Source organism: Nipponia nippon, unplaced genomic scaffold (assembly GCF_047370975.1).
Source record: "Nipponia nippon isolate SJK-2023a ecotype South Korea unplaced genomic scaffold, ASM4737097v1 scaffold_3, whole genome shotgun sequence".
NCBI lineage: Eukaryota > Metazoa > Chordata > Aves > Pelecaniformes > Threskiornithidae > Nipponia > Nipponia nippon.
Genome location: NW_028262347.1, coordinates 27,784,795 through 27,805,545, shown reverse-complemented (window position 1 = coordinate 27,805,545; position 20,751 = coordinate 27,784,795). Strand labels below are relative to the sequence as shown.

Sequence of the window (20,751 nt, the reverse complement as noted above, 5' to 3'; positions counted from 1 at the left end):
TTTTTCAGCACCAAAATTACTGCCAAAAAAAAAAAAATTCACCTCGAGAGAAATCATCAGTATTCAGCTATATGTTACTATCACACAAGAAATTGAAGTTTTAATAAACCAGCGATTACTGAAATACATGGTACTTTCTAAATATATTGTGCGGGAAATGATTACAGAAATAAGCTGTATCGATAGAGATGACACACACATACAAACTAAGAGACAATATGCAGTACAAAAATTTTATTGACATGAGTTTGGGATGACTGTTTTACATACAAAGGTGAAGCGTTAGGAAACAGTTAGGTAATCCTTTCCTCTTCCAGGCTTAATTTGAGAAAAAACGCTGCTGTGGAAATGACAGGCCTGACCCCGTTGCTGTCCACAGCTCTCGCAGCCGTCTCCCGACAGCCCACCAGAAGGCCTCCAAGGCTGATCTCAAGAAAAGTCTGCACTTTGCCTACCAGACGAGGCAGCGGGACAGCGAGCGTTTCCCCGTTGTTACAGTTCACACGCGTGTAACTGTAGCTACCGTAAGGAGAGACCGGGGAAATATTCCCTTTGTAGGAACTCTCGTTCCCTCGTGGGAACACGATCTACCTCTGCAGTGTGTGTGTGGGGGGGGAATGTAAAAGACTTAATTTTAACTGCAACTCAAGTAGCATTTCACAGCAATTACATCTTAAATCCACGATAGAAATTGATAATTACATAGTAACTCATGTTATCGCTACTACATTATCTCTGATAATACTGTAGTTAAGCTTGTGCTCAAATTCCTTTTCGGTAAAATCTGTTTCTGTAAAACACTATTATTTCTTGGATACTTTTAAAACACTAATGAAGCATATAAAAGTTTTTACAGTATACAAGAAAAACTAAGTTAATAAATGATCACATTTTCTTCAATTCTATCAAAGAATAAGAGTCTGAGAAAAATAACTTTTATTGCATTTTAATTTCTCAATCTCTTTCCTTTTTTAAAAGATAAAAGTTATAACGGAAATTCATGACATTTTGGATGAAGAGAAGCTCGGGAGAAACAAAATCACAATTCAGCAGGCAGATGATGGGGAAATCAAAGTATTTAATATGGCTTGTAGCTGAAAGTAATTGGTCTGCATTTCCAATCATTTTAGTTATTGCCACATTCCATTAATTTTTCATTAAGTGAAGATAAAAACATGTCTTTAAAATGCAGGTACAATAGCTTTGAGCCATTGCTGTACATATTGTGCAACTCATCTGAATGCAGTTTAACACATGAACTTAATAGAATATATTTATGTACAGTATATACACAAAGAGAATCCTGTGGTAATACCCCTGAATATTATCATTTAAATGAGTAATTTTCCTAATAAAAGAAGAAAAAAAAAAATCTATGAAGGTGGCAAAACTGCCCATTTCTGAAGTTTAAATCAATATAATTTCCAGCTCATTTACATAGAAATAAAACTGTGGTCCTGTACAAACTTTACATTACAGGGAAACAGTTTATTTAAAAAAAATATTTACATATTTGAGTACTTGGTTCTTCGCAATAGAGATTATATGAACACAGAAAATGGTATGGTAGGCAGGTTTATTTATTAGATTTTTCTATTTGTTCTTTTTTGTGCAAATTCCAAATCTCTCTTTTTGTGTTATTATCTGCCTCTATTTGCCTTGTATTACTGCTGCTGCTTTTTTTAGTATTCTGAGAAGGCTGGGTGACTTTACTTCTAGGAACAGGAAGAAAAGATTTAACTCTTGAAACACCCAACTCTGTCTTTGATTTACTGTTGCTGCTTTCCACAGTTCGACTGCTGCTGAGAGGACGCATTCCATCCTGCGAATAAAAAAGAAAAGCATTTTCTGCATAAATGATTATTGCCGCTTGACCTGAAAAACAACCAACCAACCCTACCAGCCCCATGGAACCCTTGTTATTTACAATCTTTTGCAGTTGAATATGACAGCTTCTTACTACTTGGTGAACAAACAATGGCTCTTTCTTGCTTCTTTGACTGAAAGGAAATATCGTCAACATCTTAGAATACCAAAATAAGGCAAGTAGGGTTTTTGTATTGCCATTGCAAAAAAACTTAAATTTAGTTCCCAGAGGTCTCAATTTCAGAAGTACCCAAGCAAAAAAATACACGTTCTTTCTTTCATTACTGTGGGAAAATGACAGCTGCAGCCACAGCTAAAAGGGAAAAAATGGAAATTTAGGTAGTTATGACCAGAAAATTCAACTTTACAGCTTGACTAAAGAGATTTACTATTTCCTACCATCAAGGCTACAAAGAATAACAAAATAACCATGACAAAACTAATACTTCAAGAACGGAAGTTGAAACGCTAGTTACATTTTAATCCATAATCTTGTAGATTGTTTTCTTATAAATAAGATTTTAGCATCTCAAATTATTTGTGCTAAGAAGCTACATTCTTAAAAACTGGACAATATTCACCCTCTCCGAATTTAGATACCTGAAGTGCCAAAGGAAGGTATGTTGTCATTTTTTGTTCCTTTATAGCCAAGCGGAAAGAGGTTAGTTAAGCCGTTTTATGATGGTCACTAACATACATCTTTCATGAGAGATGCCTGTCTTTCCGCTGCCAGGAAAGGAGAATTAGGACCTTAACTGTTAGCATGAGTTGAATCCAGATCCCGCTCTGGGAAGCAATATTAAAAAGTTCATTTTCACCATCATCTACTGCTCTTCACGTAACGGTTGGTGGCATGAAAACAGACTATTCATCACTGTCTATTCCTTATTAAGCCTTGATTCCATCAATTTGTTTGTATCCTGCATCAAAGATTTTGCATCTCTTATCAGTTTTCTCTTTCTCCTTCGCATACTTGAAAGCACTTTTTCTTTCAGCCAATTAAAACAAAAATTAATCATGGGTATGTTGCCCTTTTAAGTAATTAGTCTCATTACTGTTTATAAGATCTCTGCTCATGCAGCACTGCTTTTGTTACCTACAGAATTCTATTTACGTTCAGAAAAGGATGCTTTTCTAATCTCAAACTCTTTTTCAGACACCAGTTATTGCAACTGCGCAAGTTTGTCGCCGTTACAATTGCCTCTAAAAGTTTGACTTCCGCTTCCGAACTGAGACTGTGCTCTTCTGGATTTTTGATAAATTTGTTATAGTAATGATTCAATCTAGAAGCAAAAGCTTGTCATTCAGTTAGACCTTTTTCCCCTCTAGCAAAAGGTTGGGTTGTGTTTCCTTCATTTTGGCCAACATTTCCCCATGAAGATATGGGAAATCAATTTTTTTTTATTCTGTATGAAATCTTTTGACTAAGTTCTTCAAAAAACTCAAAGGTAGCTAAGGTTGTCTACCTCCAAAGTCAATATAGTTATGCCTTACATTATTAGAAGGAATTTGAAAAGGAAAAAAATTCACTAGGGAAAATTTAGAGTAAGAACGGGTAAGTCAGCTGACTTACCAAATTATCCAGGCATCACTGCTATGTGAAGCTCTGATTCAGAATCTCTGAAATTAATATATGTAGAGAAATATTCAAAAGCAGTATATCTAAATGTGAATCTGCAATGTTAAAATTGTTTCTGTTCAGCAGAGACTGTTCTCTGGATTTTAAGTAAAATTACAGAAAATATTCTAACATTTTGAATATTTGGATATGAAAAAATATGATGGCAAGGGTGGCAAGTCGTCTCATCCAGCTTAGCTTTTTTAATGCTTAGGCGTGCAAGTTAAGCTATTTTCAGGGCTCCTTCATTGTACCTGCAGAAAACAGACAGAATGTCTCTAGAAAACAATTTACTGTAGTCAGATAAAAGCGTCTGGATTGGACTCTAGAGGACCCTTATTGAGAGAACATAGAAGGCCTAGTGAGGGAACACAGACAACAGATTCTGCCCTGGCTAAGGTTAATTGAGCCGTGTGCTCTGAAGCTCTCTTGTTCAAAAAACACAAAGAGCAAGAAAGAAAAGGGCAAAAAAATGCAACAATAGAGAAAGCATAATTTTTACTTTATTATCCAAAGAATGAAAAGTAAGCAGGATATAATTTTATCTTCATATTGAGTAGGGAAGTTAGGACCCACAAACAATTTCTGAAAAGAAGAAGAAAAGATAGCGGACTTATTATATCTTTCAGTAGTATTCAGCTTATCTTCCCACTCTGAAACTGTTCTGAAGTTAGTAAAGTTTGTTTACATTTAGACTGTCTTTTCCCAGAATCACCAAACTTATAACATAGGGTTTCTTTTGATTTCTCATAAATAATATGGCAAGACAATGGCATATTACAACAAACAGCTAGGTAGAAAAAAGAAACCGAATCCCTTCTTAAAAAAAAAGAAAATGCTATTCTTCACAAACTCTGGTAACATCATGTTTCCTCAAAATTTCTACCCCTGAGAGCTTTGACACCAGAGCAGCTCAATTCTACTTAGATAATAACACTTAGGAAAACAGTGGTTTGAAAACATATATATTTGGGTAATCACAAAAAAAAGAAATGCAGTACAAAAATCAACCATGAGCCAGCAATTTTACATCAAGAATTTAAAAGTTTGTGCTTTTGCAAACTTACTGAATATTAATTGGGGGAAAAAATGAACCGGGGGCTTTTATTTCTCTCAAACTGTGATGCAAATAACTTACAATGTCAAAGTAATGTTAACACTACTTGGCCTAGGGAGATGGCTTTATATAAACATAAAAACTGAAGTAAATACATCCATTGTTTAATAAATCTTTAGTTTCCATTAAGACACATGGAAGAAACTTGGCATGGTATGTCTAGCAAGTTTCCTAAGAATCATGACAGTTTATTCTTGTAATAAACAGGGCACTGGAACACTAATTCTTTGGTTCCAGTCAGGAATTCAGATTTTGGAGCAACTCAAGACACCTTCCCTACCCTACTACAAAACTCATTTCACCTACCTTTTGTGCTGTTGTTTTACTTGGGTTAGTACCACTTGCTGAAAATACAGGACTGTTCTGAGTGTTATTGAACATCAATAGCTCATCCTTAGAATCTGCAATCTAAAAAAGGTAAGAAAATGGTGATTTTTTTTTTTAATTATTCACTGGAGAGATTATGTTTGAATTTGCCAAATTGTGGAGTCTTGATTTTATTTTCATATAGTTTCTGTGCAATGCAATGCATAAATACGCAAAGAATGATTAAAATATCTTTCCTTTACTCTTGAGTGTATTTGTAGGAGATGGGAGATAAAGAGAGAGATTTCACATCGACTATTATCAGAGGAAGATTAAACATACATTTCCAGAGCAATACTATTCAGCAGAGCGTACGGGCAGTTTCCCATTAAATTTTATCCAGCCCTAGGAACATCACAGAAAGAAATGATCCTTTTCTCTTCCTCCTGCCATGTTTCTTCCCTACTGTTTTCCATGCCCTTGTGACCATGCAATAGCAAATAGAGTCTGATCAGCCTTCTATCCTCACTGAAAACTAGGTATTTTACCCTGGGGAAAGCTGATCCGATTCAACTGTGCAACTGCAAAAGTACTCAATCCCAACATAACAGAGGCAGCAGGAACATATTCGAGTTAAAGGGCAAATTAGAGTAGAAGTACTTATTTTGATGGCAGCCTGAAATTACATCACACAAAGAAAACAGGCAACAGCACCCTTACAGAAGTAAGGCTCTACTAGGCAGCTAGGGAATTAACAACAGAAATTCCAGCCATTGATGGTTCCACCCGTGGTGAGGAAACTGAACAAAAGACAGTGACATCTATCTCCTTCCTTATCTAACCCGTATTTCCTTGAATTGTCAACAACGAGCAATTACATTTTACATGTTATTAAACACAATTTTAAGTTGGTTACCATTTCTTTAAGCACATCCTATTCTTTCAAGGATAGATATGGTAAATCCCTGCTGACTGACCTGTGATTAGCTTGCCAGCTTGGTGCATGTGACTCATGCAAGTACTGTAAGTACTTTTTAAAAAACAAAACAAACCAAAACAACAAACCAAAACACCATAATAAAGCGTTTCATTAAATAGGTTGAAAAATCTTCCCAAACACAGTATTTCTTTTTTTAATAAAACTTGGTTGACTTCTGAGACTAAACAGAATAATTAAAAAAGCAAAACTAATGGAACTGCTGTTCAGGGAGATCCTAGAGGATGTAATGCACAGCCTAAGTGGACAATAGTCTAAGACTGACTCTATCTGTGTTTCAAAAGATATGGATCAGCTGCTCCGGGGTGAACACAGCCTGCTGTCGCAGCCATCTACTTCAGCTGTGCTAGGAGGAAAGAAGGAAAAGAATAAACAGCTACAGCTACAGGGAGAGCTGGATGCTTTTGATGTAGAATGAAAAATTAGAGAGATCCACGGCCCTACCCTCTGCTCCAACAGGCCTCCCATAACCACCCAAACCCATTCCATAGAACTTAGCCCCAAACCTATGAGTCTGGCAAGGCTCCTTCACCCTCTTCTGCCACTGTTAAAGAAAAAGAATTAGGCCAATCCATTCTTTCTTGCTTGGGGCAGCAAAACTGAATTTTGCCTACACAGCAGAGGAGCTTTGAGCCGGTTCTGCGATGGCTAATGGGATTACATTAAAAAAAACGAATGTGCAATGCATATTAGGAAAAACTTTCCATGTCTTTAAGACTACAAAACAGTTTCCCAGTGGAAGCAATGATAGCATGAAAGCCAACATGGGGAACAATAATGCAGAGAAGGCTATTGTCTCTAGCATTTATGAACTTATAAATTTCAGCCTCCACTGCAAAAACCTCTACAAGAAAAAATAGTGAAGGTATAATTTAAAATAATGTCTATTAAACCAGAACAGTTACCCTCAAATGTATAATTTATTAGTTGACTTTGGCTTATTCCCAAATAATTTAATAATTTTCTTCAGTTCAAGCTGTGCTTGTAAATTAAAAATTTATTTTAAACACGTAGCAAAAAACTGCATCTGGTAATGACATAAATTATTTAAAAATCTTGTGTTTACCTTGCTTATATCAGGCTCAGATTTGCTGGAACACATACTTTGAAGTTCCTGCACAAGATCTACTTCATCATCCGAACCAAGAGACAGCCTTTGCTCCAGATTTAAGGTTCTCAATTGATCCTTCTCTGAAGATCTGGTTAAAAAAAAAACAACACCAAACTGAGACAGCAATTAAAATTAAGCTATGATACAGAATTTAAAAATAAATATTATACACACCTGGAAAATAGTAATTTCTTTCCAAATGACCTCTACTACCACAAACAGAAAGAAAATAACATCTAATTAAGTGGCAGCAATAGTTGTCAATAGTTGTTATATCATAACAGATCTTCTTTCTATTCAAATTATTCTCTCCATTCTGAAATTCTAACACAGGGTTCTTCTGCCCACTGTCTCCAAAGATTCTCCTCTTTTTAAGACAGAGCCATCAATTTTATTCCACTCTTCTTTTTGGACTTAATTCCAAACTCTTAAAAAAACCCTGGCACACTGGAAGCATAAGCATTCTATGCTCTCTCAGCCTGTGAATATGGTAGAACCAAGCTTTCAAATTGAAGTACAGTCTCAAATGCAGTTCCCTCTGGCTAATTCATACGCTTTCTTAGAGAAAGGCTGTATCATTTAGACTAAAGTGCATGTACTATACCATTTTGAATTGCCATTCAGTAAGCTAAAAGAGACAGAGAAGTTTTTAAAATATAATGCCAGGTGAAAAAAGCATATGGTTGGCTTTTCATGGCAGAGTAAGTGTTACATAATATTCTTAAGCCATAAACTACTCTGTTACATAAAAAGACATGTAGTGCTGCAAGGTTTGAATTACAGAAATGGATTCTAAAATTATATCGAAGTACATAGATTTTATTTTGTCTCAGAAATGAAAAAGGATTCCTTTCTTCAGATGTAGAACCAAAACATTACCAAATACAAACTCTTCTATCTATTCATCGTAATGTGCCGGTTTACAACACAATTTTATCATCTTTATTGTTTACTAAGTGTTACAAATACCAGAAATTAAAACTTACTTTGCGGTGAGAGAAGCTCTTTTCTTACAGTTTGGTTGCAACATAGTCTTAGATTTTATACCTGCACAAAAGAGAGATTGACTTATTAGTGTGATATCATGTGCGTTGATTTCTTCATTCTAAAATCTCATAAACAGGGAAAATATGTTCCTGTTCACTGGCTAATTATATCAATAGAGTGTGTTAAAGATCAGAATACATCCCTTGAAACTGCTCAGAGTAGCATTAGGGCCACGTGGAACTCCTAAAATGGCAAATGAGGCATGAGTTGCCCAAGCCTTTGTGGAAGACAGAACATGCGGTTTCTGTGCGAGGCACTTGAACCACCCTTACTAGTTCTCTCAAAGAGAAATCACTTGTCAGCAGGAAAAGATTTACGTTTGCTTCATTTAAGTAAAATCAAACAACTTACCCTTACTTGGAATCAGGAACAACATTTGATTCTGATAGTCAGAAATGGAAGGCTACTAAAATTAAATTCACCATTCTGTTTTTTACTTATATTCACAGACATTAACTGAACTCCAAGAACATTCTCAGGTACAAGATACAGTATCAACCATCCTACTCCAGGTTATGTTCATTTGATTTCTTAAATCCTCTTAGTGGGATTAGGTAAGTTCACAATTCAAGAACTAGCAAGCAAAATCAGGACATTAGAGTTGCAGGTCAGCAAAAGCAGACTTCTTTCTGAACAAGAGCTGAGGAAATGAATAGCTCAATTTAACATTACAAAGTACAAGACATCAAGTATTTCAGTGTTTTATATGTGAGGTAATTGAGGCTAGAATCTTAGTGTTTCTAAAGTGTATGTGTGGGTAAGCCTCTTTCACTCTAAATCCCTTCCTAACTCTTCTCTCTGAAGGAGTTACCTTCATTTTCTGAAAGCAAAAATAAGCAATTTAATTCTGTCCTCTAGAAGTTTTCCTGTTTGATATTGTATTTGGTTATGGTGTTCCTAAGTTTTCCTTCTAGATAGATGTGTACTTTTAGAAGAATGATATGTTGCTTCTGCACATATCCAGATGTTATCCTTGTGTAGTAAACTGCTTGTTAGATGGCTTATGATCTTGAGGTGAAAAGACATTTCAAAAGTGTCAGCTACTAAAATAACTTTCACATTTATACACATGCATAGACCCAGTCATATAAAGCCTTCTTTATCGAGCAGCATACTGAGAATGGTGTGGAAACTTCTTGAAAACTTTATGGTGTTTGTGACTACACCAGATTTTTTACATTTATTTTTTGCAATTAAAGTGAAAATCAAACAAAAATCTTCAATTTAAAGCCAAAGATCTCTTCCTTCAACTACAGGCCTCCTAGATTATTCTACTCAGTTTATCTAATAAGACTGAACAAGGGATGCACGATCTGAGGATGCATGTATTCATTTATTTTTGCTTGGATTCAGATAACAGAAATTATTGTAGTGAAGCTATAAAGTACGTGAAAAAAAAAAAAAAACAACAAAAGTAGGTCTACTGTAAATTAGGTGCAGAACTAAGGAGTACCAATCAAGTAATGAAGCTTTCTCTCATCTGGCATTGAGGAAGAGAATGATAGAGCACCATTCCATGCAATATGAGGTAGAACCACTGCTCAGTCTTCCACCACTTGAGCCAAAGCCTACCTCATTATCAGACAACAGGAAGAGCATTAGAACAAACAAACAAACAAAAATTATAATTAGGATACCTCACAGTCACAAAGAAATAAATTGGTGGGGAAAAAAGTAAACAATTTTTTACTGGTAAACATAAACATGAGTGTCATTTAATTGAGAATTTTTAATTCGTGATGTAGAAGAAAAGTTAGATTCACATCATAGTGACTTAAACCCCCACAACTTCTTTCAGAATTTAAAATAGAAAGCTTTACCTTCAGTATTTGTCTCCTGCTTATTCCATGACTGGGAGGATAAGTGGCCTGACTTTTTGCGAGGACTTGTGCTCACTTTTCTCCAAGAAGCATTCTCACTTCTTTTCTTACTACAATTTTTGTAGCTCGAAACCACAGATAAAGGAAAATTTCCTCCCTTAAAGTCTGCTATGTAATTATCTAGTTCTGAAACAAAAGTAGAACAATGTTAAGAACTGACAGTTGCAATTTGACTACCTTGTACAACTACTTAGTTTAGTGGCTATAAATGTTTTACCCACTCACCTCCCATCATAACTACAGTTATGTTTTGTGAAAGTTTGAAAAAAGGAATCAAACAGTTAAAAGCCCCACTTTGGCAATGTACAGCAAGCCTTTCAGGCTGTTCACTGTTACCTGTTCTGGGTAGCGGACAGCCATGCAAAACAGCTTTATTTAGCAAGATACTGAGAGCAGCTTTAACAACAGCCTGTTGACCTTGGCTAGGATTTTTTTTGGCTATTGTTTGTCCTGGTACAGATGGTCTTTTCACAGAGGCTCTGGAGAGTATTGCTTCTTGAACTCTGGGAGCTATCACAGCATTCCATAACTTGGACATCCACCTGTAGGCACACAGAGAGTCCCTTAATTTCAGAGACAATTATCAAACCTCAAGATTTTATACTTCGGGTAACATATCAGATTGTTCTTTTTCAGGAAGCACATATATTTTGGACTTCCTATTGTACCCCATTTCAGAGAGGAACTGATTTTAAGGTAGGGTTTATTTGTTTGTTTTATATTAAATTATTTGACCTAACTTTCTTCAGGTTGCTTTGGCAAATCGTTTATCATCTGATGCTTTTCCTCCTTCAGATAAGGACTATAAAACGTCCTTTTCATTTTAAGGCTTAAAGAAAGAATGTCCCAGAAAGATATGTGTTCATGTATACACAAAAAAATCCCCTTTCACCTTTGTCAGTGCATGGAGAAGTTTTCATGCTTGCAAGTGTTCATTCATAGCCTATTTTCTGCCAGGGTGGGAAAAAGGAGGTATTCAGTTATGATTGCACCCTTTCCAGTATTCTTCCATTTCCAAACTTGTCCAGCTTACAAGACCTTTCTATTTGTACAGCTGCCTTGCTCTCACTCTCCTTTTGTTTATTTGATCTATGGTGAACTGTGTTTCCAGGATGATGTGGATATTCCAGATTGTCTGGTTTAAGGACTGGGTCTGATGACAAAAATTTTATTCAAAGGGACATGGTTCTTGTGGGACTTTTGCTTTTCTAAGAGAGAAATATTATGTTGTTTTAGCACAGAAGTGAAAAATTTGTATTAGGAAATAAATAAATGCTATTTGTTACAGCTTATAGTTCTCAAGGGAAAAAGGCTAGGACTTTCAGGCTTAACGCTCAGCTCGCATCTATATGACATTGAGACAATCTTTTTTAGATCAAATCCAACTCTTTTTTTTTTTTTCCTTATACCTTCTTATAGGAGGAAGATGGTAACATTCAGAATCAGAGGGTTTATATCAAAGGTCTACAGGAAATGATAGGCTATAATGTTGTGTTTCAGCTTTCCAGAAATCCATTCAGGAAAAAGTGAAGGCTAAAATGTTTGTTTGACTTAAATGAACCATTTTGTTGGAGATGCTGATACACAGAAGCCATCTTATTACCCAAAGATTATGATGATTTTTTTGCTTGGTTAAAAAGAAAATGCAGACTTTTTTTTTTTTTTTAAAGTTAGAATCCATGAATCATTTGATAGATGTATTTTTGGTTAGTTACGAAGCATAAGATTGAGTTTTTATGATATATAACCATGCTACAAAGTGCTGGTATAAGCTCGATTACTTAGAAAAATAATTAGTACAGTTATTAAAAGAAGATGTAAAATGCATATTGGAAATGTTCCTTGAAGCTTCCTTAGCATGGTGTTGTAGATACCATTCCATATAGACACAGTCTGCTTCTGCTCGCTGAGTTAAGCTGCCAAAATAAACAATTGCTTTCATTTTAGTAATAAAGAATTCTGCCTCTTGATTTCTACCTATGTAAGCTTTTGACATTTTGCAATATTGCTAGTATAAATGGTCAGAAATGAACACTGCAAAGATAAAATTAAATAAGCCCATTCTAATCAAACACTTAACAATCAACGGGCTGTACAATGCCATCCTCTCTTAATAAAATTCCAACCTGGTGTTTAAATTCAGTCCTACATTTGCTTTTCATTTGTGCTCGTCTTGATCAAGTCCCCAGTTCTTTGCTATATCTGATACTTTGGAAAGGTATAGCACTCCCCCCCACCCCTGAAAAAGAGCTGTAAAGCAACTCTTTACTGTTGGAACATCATCTTTATTCCCCAGATCATAACCAAGAAAAAAACATAGCTAAAATTTTCATTTATTCACTCCACTCTCCAAAACACGTGAAGCTACATGAAACAGCACACAGCGGGAAACAATTTCCTCACACGCCTTCTCTCTCCCTTCCCAGCTGCCTGCTGCTGCCACTTGCCTTGTGCTAACGCTTAGCCCAGACAACCCCAGTTTGTAGATAGCTGCCTACTGTCTTCATGAATTGAACTGACTCAGTGAAGCTTTAACAAATGCAAAAAGCAGCAGAATAGCACAGTGGAGAGGAGGGGCACGAGGACAGGAGTGGTTAATTAGATTGAAATAAGAGCAACCAGTGAGCTGCTAATTAAACCTATTTAGTGCTAGTTATATGACCACACTGTTAGCCATCATGCTGCTAAACTAAAAGCATCCAGTAAGTGCTCACTGTGCTTTTTAATTGTTTATTAGTGGACAAAAACTACATTAAAATGAGGAGTTAGATGGCATATTGCTACTGTAAAAGACATTTGGTGGTTGTGCTCAAAATGAAGCATTGTGAATCCCGTCAAAGTTACACTTAGGAGAAATCCAAACTCAGAAATGTATAATTAAAGTATCTAAAGAATAGTTTTTCTGCCCTTTACTAATGCCATTGCAATAAATAAATGATTAAGACATTTCAGAGGGCATGATTCAAGAGTGAGACAGGAGACAGATGCACGGTATACATTATTCTCTTTTTATTTCACAGCACCTATAAAATTTCAAGTCAACACTACATCCACATTTAGACTTTGATAATTACTCTGGATATTAGATAATCTGTCCTTTTAGAAAAAAAAGGAAAATGGACAAGCAAAATGTATCAAGATCTGCAGACAGAACAAAAGATGAGAAAGCCACTGCACATGCTAAGCAAAGGACCCTGGAAGAAGGGTCAGCAGAAACTAGTACAAGAGAGAAAAGTCAGAGAGGGAACAGAAGTGGCAATTCAGGAGAATGCTATGAAGCAGAGCAAGAAAAGTAATGTCACATCTCCAGAAACCAACGTTGTTATTTGAATTCTGAATAAGTTTGAAACTTAATTAGGGGCTCATTACCTTTCTAATATTGCCAAGCTACATCTTAGCATGAAATTAATATATTTTAGAATTCTGTAACTATTTCTTGTATCACTTGCTAGTGTTTGCAGAGAAGCTGGAATGTAAGCAGATGTTCATGCAATTGTAGGCAAGAAAAAACAAAATTTTCATCATTCTTCTTTTATGTTACTGGACATCTAACCATGTGTATAGCTAAAAAGTATATATCTGCCTTATTTACTAAGCTAATACATCTGTGAAATTGTATGTATGTTTAAAAATTATACCAGATATTGAAAAGAGTGAGAAATCATTCTCCAAAACTTCAAAAGGAGACTTTACCAAATTTTCAAGCTCAGAATTCTTGAATCTTATTTTGGTCTGTTCACTAAAGAACAGCTTTCTTTACAGTGCTGTCTTGAAATGAAGAACCAAACCTTTCAAGAGTTGAGCAGTATTAGCCATTCCAGTTCAAGTAATATTTTGCAACCTCTGTGTCAGAAAATAACTGAAGGATCACAACAGGACTGACTTGCAAGCAGTGTTAGGCACCCAGTTCCCACTCGTGTCCTTCAGAATCACTCAGAATAGTAATTAAATATCAAACAAAAGTTTAAAACTTTAACTTCCACTAACATACTTTCAAGGTTGCTGAGTCAGATGGGTTTGGGGAGAAACGTAACTGCTATGTTTGTAATATGTATCTCGTTGGCACTGAACAGTGTCAAACAGGAAATAGAAATCTTACTTCACCGTCGCTTGGCCATGCCCTGGCACCACGGGACAAGAGAAGAAATGTTTTGGCCCCATAAGTGCTTCAGGCACTCCTAGACGTGATAAACAAGAGTTCAGCTGGTGCCAAACAGCAAGAATCCAGTCTATGATCTTGCACACAGGATCACACGGAGGAGGTACTTTGCCTCTGAACTGCAGAGAGAAAAGATGTTTGACATGACATAAGACCTCTGCTGCAAACACTTTTGTTGAAACCCCCCAAAGGCTTGGTTTTTGTTTTGTTTTGTTTTGTTTTGTTTTGTTTTGTTTTGTTTTCCTGGTATGTTGCTATTACAAAAATCAAGAACAGTCAAAAACTGGTCAACCTTTTTTATGGAGTATATTGAAGTCTTGTTGTAATAAAACTTATTTCCCCAATTACATTTTAAAAGATATCTCCTTATCAATAAGTTGACATGCCTTTACTTTCTTGTGGGAAACTGAGACACAAATTTGGCAGTAGTGCTTTTTCTACAGTGTTTAAGATTAGGATTACAAGAGATACGTACCACATCCGACGCAATGATATAAATAAGGCATATAAAAGAACATACAATCACACTGAACAGTAATATCTGATCCAAGCATGTTCTCAGTGGATTTCTGTGTTGATTTCAGATTTAGTAGCAATGAAGAAAAGATGCCTTCCTCTAAGACTTACATTTTTTATTATGCCTTGTTAAAGGCAAATTATTTGGTGCCAGAAGAAACTTCTATTTCATCTGACTCCAAATTACAGTCTTCATCATCCTAATCCTAGGATTATCATCTGGAACAGTTTGAATTAAAGGAAGCACTAAAAGATGCACTAGGGATAGCATTTGCCAGCACTGAAACCAGAGCTTCTTAACAGAGTCAAAAAACATTTAAACTGTTCCCATATACCTAATAGTCCAAAATAAGGGGAAAAGAGCTTTTCATCTGAAAACATGAATAGTAAGGCACAAACAAGGTATCAGAATACAGAGCAAGGACCTTTGAAATAGTCTATTGTTCAAACAATAAATGTGCTTTTACTTTCCCTTAGATTTTTATAACACATTAATCTTTCTTCTATTTTTAACTTTGGAATCCACTATTTTAAGCCCCACACCAACTGGCATTTGAGTTTGCATATGGCACATGTATGTATTAAAAAAAAAAGTACTAGCACACTGGGCATTTTTATTCATTATCTAATTAGGGAAGATACAGGAAGACACATGTCTTTTTTTCTTCAAATAGCCACCATCTGCATATATGCTTTAGAGAAAATAAACTCAATGAGATTACTACCCAAATTCTGTTCAACTTCAGTCAGAGGTAGGAACCTATTACATTGTTAAACCCTAACCTATGAGACTGAGGATTGCTTTTCAACCTAAACAAAAGAGCCTGAAAATGACATCTGTTACATGATGCTGCAATTTCTGGTAGCCAAAGCACTTTGGCAGAGTAAGTTTGATCCAGCCTTTGTCTGTGAACAAGTCAGAATACCACTGCTTCTGGAATTGTCTGCATTGCTGTATTTCTTGGCCTTGTGCTCAGCTGAAGACAGTCTTTTCTGATCCTGAATGATCTACGATTAAAGTGTTTCTGTCCTTTTATAAAGGAGCTTAGATCAGTAGATATTCTCCAGTGTAGGCCTGAGAATACAATCTTTCTCCTCAAGAGGATGGAGGAGAATTCTGCTATGTACTTTTATTGCACTGTCCTCTGGCCTATACCTCATTCCAGCACTGTAGCGTATCTGCAAGATACCAGCTTCAACCAACCTATCTACTTGCCTACAGACAATTGCTACCCTCCCCATCCTTTGCAAGGATTCTGGACAACATTCATACCCTCAACCAGACAACCACTCATAATTGTTCCAGATTACTATGTCTGTAGGGACTCAAAGATTTAAAGCACATGGGGAAAAAAGGAAATGCAGAAAAAGGTACATATAAATAACTATGCACCTGGAAAAAGTAATCTAAGAAAAGTAATCTATTAAGAGTTTCATTGATACGTTTCACATGATTCTTTTTTATATTCTGTATTCCTGTTCTTGCTATTAAAGAATACCTAGGAATGTTCCTAAATTTCTTCATTATCATAACTGAAACGTTCGGTTACCACACATTTGCTCTTTAGGATCTCTTTGAATCAGTAAGCTTTTATAGATGAGAACTGTGGCACAGAGTACAGGAGATGACATCCCCAAAGATAACCAAGATACATACAGCTGAACACGCAGAACCGACAGTAGCTCTGTTGTCCCAGACCAGGACTCTTTACTACTGACAGTTTTTTCTGTTCCTAGAACAATCTCCCTTTTCAAGCCTGTTCAAAATTCTGCTGCCAAGGTTATTTTCCTTTGCAGCTGTTTCAATTAAACTCCCCCTCCCAATGTCTAACACTGCCTGACTGTCTGCAATAGCTGCTATCACACTGGAATGGTTTTCTTCCAAATAACTTTCAAAATTCCACAATTCTGCTTTTGCCCATATCTTTCTTTTCGTTTCCCATCCTCCATTTATTTATTAATGTTAAAACAGACTTACATCTTTATTCTCTTTTGGACTGTTGTTCCAGATTCAGCAGGCCTATTGGCTCAAAACAACTTCCCTACTGATATATTTTCACCCCTCTTTCCTCTTTGATTTGAAAATCATGAAAACTCTTTTTGCTGCTTAAAACTTAGACAATACACACATTTCCATCCCAAAGCATTCTATGATTCTATGAATCTATGACATATAACTATCTTATTTTAGATATATAGAATAAATTACTGAGAAAGGGATTTTACATTTGCTGAACAGATTCTTACTGTCATGCTCACACAGAAGATGAAAAAATTACTGAAGGATGTTTACACACAGTGGATAAGCAAGTATTCACAGTATCATTATTTGCAGCCAACCTGTGTGTTTATGCTAATCAGCCACGGCCACACACCTTCCTAAATGAGGCCAAGCACAACATTTACAGATACACAGCCTGTATCTTCCCAGAAATGAATGCTTTTTTCCTGAAACAACTTAGTTATCTGCTCAGCTTTTGACATTACCATCGTACGTATTTCACAGACCTGGTGATGAACAAAGTTGCTGAAGCCGATGCAAGTTCTTACCTTGTTTATAACTTTTCTTCTTAAAAACCTTTGAAGCAAGCCATGCATTGGTTCCCCATCCCACCTAAGTTGAACCCAACGGAAATGCTGCTGAACCAGCAGATCAGAGCCATGAAGATGACACTTTGCAATTGTCCCCAGTAAAAAGCAGTTCTCATGAAAGTAAAAGGCACCAGAAACTCCATTTGCTAAAAATGAACCACAAAACATTTTACTGAAATACTCAAAGCTTTGACATGATTTCATATAAAAGCAAGAAGCAGTGACATAATTAGAAAGAAAAAAAAACCACCATAAATTAGCCTTAAAACATGCTGTATTCGGTTAAGAACAACTGTTTGCAATAAAATATAAAAACTGAATGAATTACATTTTTCTCCTGTTCCGTTTGTCATGTATTATAATACAACTGTACTGCAGTAAAAACATTTTGCCATCCCAAATTCTTTAGATACCTCTTTGAATAGTGCAAGGATTTTCTGAACTCCGATTCTCAAGAGGTGCCAAAAAATCTCCTAGTAATTCAGATAAAGAAGCTCTCTCCAGATTTTCTAAAATCACAATGGTTGTCTTGCTTATAGGAGGCTGTTTAACTGGGACCAGACAAGCTGAAATATAAAAATCCCATTAATGTCTACTTATGAAAATTGACTTTTATTTATGTATACAGCTTTTACTGCTACTAATGCAACAAAGGATTTTTTTTGCCTTTTAACTTGTTCACAGAAGCAAACAGACTGTATAATATGTTCAAAACTGGAAGCATAAAATCAAACAATGGAAAGAATATTATACTGTACAGTAACAAAAAAAAATTGAAAGCTATTATTAAAATAAATTCCTGAAGTGGCTATAATGGGATCTTCATAGACAGGAAGGATTTCAGCACACTGAAAATAAATACTACGGAAAAGATAGCAAATACCTCTGAAAACATTTCTTTCATTTGCTGTAACACATCTTAAACTTTTACCATGTACTCTTTATACTGTGTAGTGATAAAAGGATTCAGAATATTCCATGTTTATAAGAAACTTAATCATTCTATGAGATAGCCTCTTTGTTTGCTACTGTTCTCTCTTCAAAACTTCCTTCAATATCTTAAGAATCCCCCAAATAACCAGAGCTAGCTTGAGGCACAAACAGTAGCACCTGAACCTAACAGGCATTAAAATTTTATATATATCTCTCTATATCTATATCTGTATCTGTATCTATATCTATATCCATCTCTTTTTTTCACATTTCAGATATTTTCCTTTATTTTTCCTGATTTTAACATTATTGCCTAAAAAAGATACAGCCTTTGCAAGTGTTCCTGTAACACTAAATCCCAGGTGAATGCTTCTATAACACAAATATTAAACAAAACACTTGAGTATATTGTGCCTTGCATTGTTTCAGAACTTCTTGAAGGCAGTACTAAAGATGGTCATTAAGGAAAATGATGAGTAATAGGGCGAAACTTACAGCAACTGACTGTAGCTGATGACTGCTATTTATTTGTAGTTTCCTGAATATTACTGCCCTGTTTTACTAAGAGGATATAGCTGGATAGCAGGGAGGACAGGTACCTCCTCTGGGTCTGATGGAACCATTTAGAGAGAGGAGGAGAGTGCTCTCCTAGGAGAGGAGATGTGGCAGAACAATGGGGCAAGAAGCAGGCAGAAAAATGAGAGACTCAACTAGCAGCACAGTGTTGAAATGCAAGCACAGACTATTAAGAAGAGTGTGTTGCTGACACAGAGTAAAGCATCCAAGAGAAGAAGCTTTTCTAAGAGCCAGTGGCTAGTAAACAAACCAGACGATGACTGATTTTCTCGCCTCCAGGCCAAACACCAAAGCCTAGCTGACTTCTGACTAAATGGTCTCTTCTCTCCCAGCAATGTGATGGCACTCAAAATGACATGTGGGAATAATCACTGGCACAAGCTATCCTCCAAACTGTGATCAAGATTTCCTGGGAGAAAAAACTGACATAGACTGAAGTTACACCAGGAAGTTTCAACATTTTTCCCCACGCACCTGGAAAACTATGGGTTCTGTTAAAACATGTCACCCACTATGCAAAATGTTTTAATGTATTTCTTTACTTTGTACCATTAAAAATTTTCCTGCAAATTACCAAAATCAGTCCTGCTGAAATAACCTTACCACTATTGATGAACAGTTCTGCAAGCTGCTCCTTGGAGAAACCAGCATCCACTTCAACTTTAACAATTTCACATGTGGATCCTGCAGCCACTTGCTTTTGCTGTGTTGAAAATTTATAGATTTGGTGAAATAGTGCAAACTCTAATTTATGAACTAATTTACTTTACATGTTTGTGTTAATACCTTCATGCAGGCCGCTATCTGATATGCTATATAGTCTTGCAAACTTCCTTCTGGACCATGGAAAATGACATTATGGTATTGCTCAACCTACAGACAGACAATAAATTATTCTTGAAAGTTTGCCCTATTGGAGTTTATAATCCTTACTATATTAGTTTCAAAATAGGCAATATTTGCACGCAACATCTTGGAAATATATTGATAAATTTAAATCCTAATTTATAAAACTACATGAAAAGGTATTTTGCAATTATAACAATCATTAAAACTTGAAAACTTCATGTAGGGAGGAGGAGTTTAGGAGTCACAAATATTTCCTTGATTTTGAGTTAAAATAGATAAACCAGAATGATGTTAAAATCATCAGAGTAGTTTAAGTCACTGCTAACTTAAGGACTTAGACTAAGGACTTTATTTCCAGTCGAATGGGATCATGTTATAAATACAGTAGAATAAAAATGATTTCATCTATCTTAACTGTAAAGTTACTTTATCTCTAAAAAGTCAGTAAAGGAATACCCTCATACCATTGTGCAATATTGTTGAATACAGCAGAAACCTATGGCATGTAACTGTTCTTCTAACAACATAAAATACCATCCAAGCAGAAATTATGCAAATTTTAAACTAATTCTAATTTGATTAGCAATGTTAAAACAAATGATCTATGAAAGTTAACTCATATTATCCAATTATCCTTACACTTTGAGGTATTAAAGAAATTGTAACGGTTACTGGAAATATATATATATATATAAAAGCTAATAATAAAATTCAAGTCTCAAATAATTGCTTACATGAATGTTATTCTAATGTACTTTCCCCTCAAAAAGTGGAATGAAATAACTTTGGAAAGAAATAAGATATCACAGAGCTTTGAATATATTTTCTTAAGCAGTTCACTTAATCAGATGGCAGCTATTTGAAGAAGAAAATTAAAGCCCTCACGTGACTGAAGTTATTGGGGTAAGATTTAGGGAGAACTTTAAAATAAAGTAACAGCTTTCATCCCATTTCATTTTTTAGAAATCCTGACATTCTTTCACGGAGTAGAAGATCAGTTTTTTTAGTCAACACTATTACAGAAGTATTTTCACGTATAAATAGCATGCACAGAGAAGCTAGCTTAGTACTTACCAGGCGGAGGTAATTCTGAAGTGTCTGAAGATGGATCATAGAAGCGTAAGTCACACTATTTAGGCAGCCTTCTTGAGGTCCTTTAAAAAAAGATACACAAATAACTTTTC

General features: G+C 35.6%; 1 protein-coding gene across 4 annotated transcripts in view; it reads right to left on the bottom strand.

Moving 5' to 3' along the window:
• Positions 1-219: 219 nt before the first annotated feature.
• Positions 220-20,751, bottom strand: part of CTTNBP2 (cortactin binding protein 2) — an 87,805-nt gene continuing 67,273 nt past the window's right edge. For 2 of the 4 annotated variants that reach the window (XM_087766706.1, XM_087766708.1), the window contains exons 12-23: positions 20,642-20,721; positions 19,505-19,591; positions 19,322-19,421; positions 17,623-17,775; positions 17,168-17,355; positions 14,042-14,220; positions 10,279-10,484; positions 9,883-10,068; positions 8,002-8,062; positions 6,971-7,103; positions 4,908-5,009; positions 220-1,822 (exon numbers count right to left, since the gene is read on the bottom strand). In XM_087766706.1, coding sequence (XP_087622832.1) covers positions 1,577-1,822; positions 4,908-5,009; positions 6,971-7,103; positions 8,002-8,062; positions 9,883-10,068; positions 10,279-10,484; positions 14,042-14,220; positions 17,168-17,355; positions 17,623-17,775; positions 19,322-19,421; positions 19,505-19,591; positions 20,642-20,721 — 1,721 coding nt within the window. In that variant the 3' untranslated portion in view covers positions 220-1,576. The other 2 variants (XM_087766709.1, XM_087766707.1) reach the window with 2 other exon arrangements.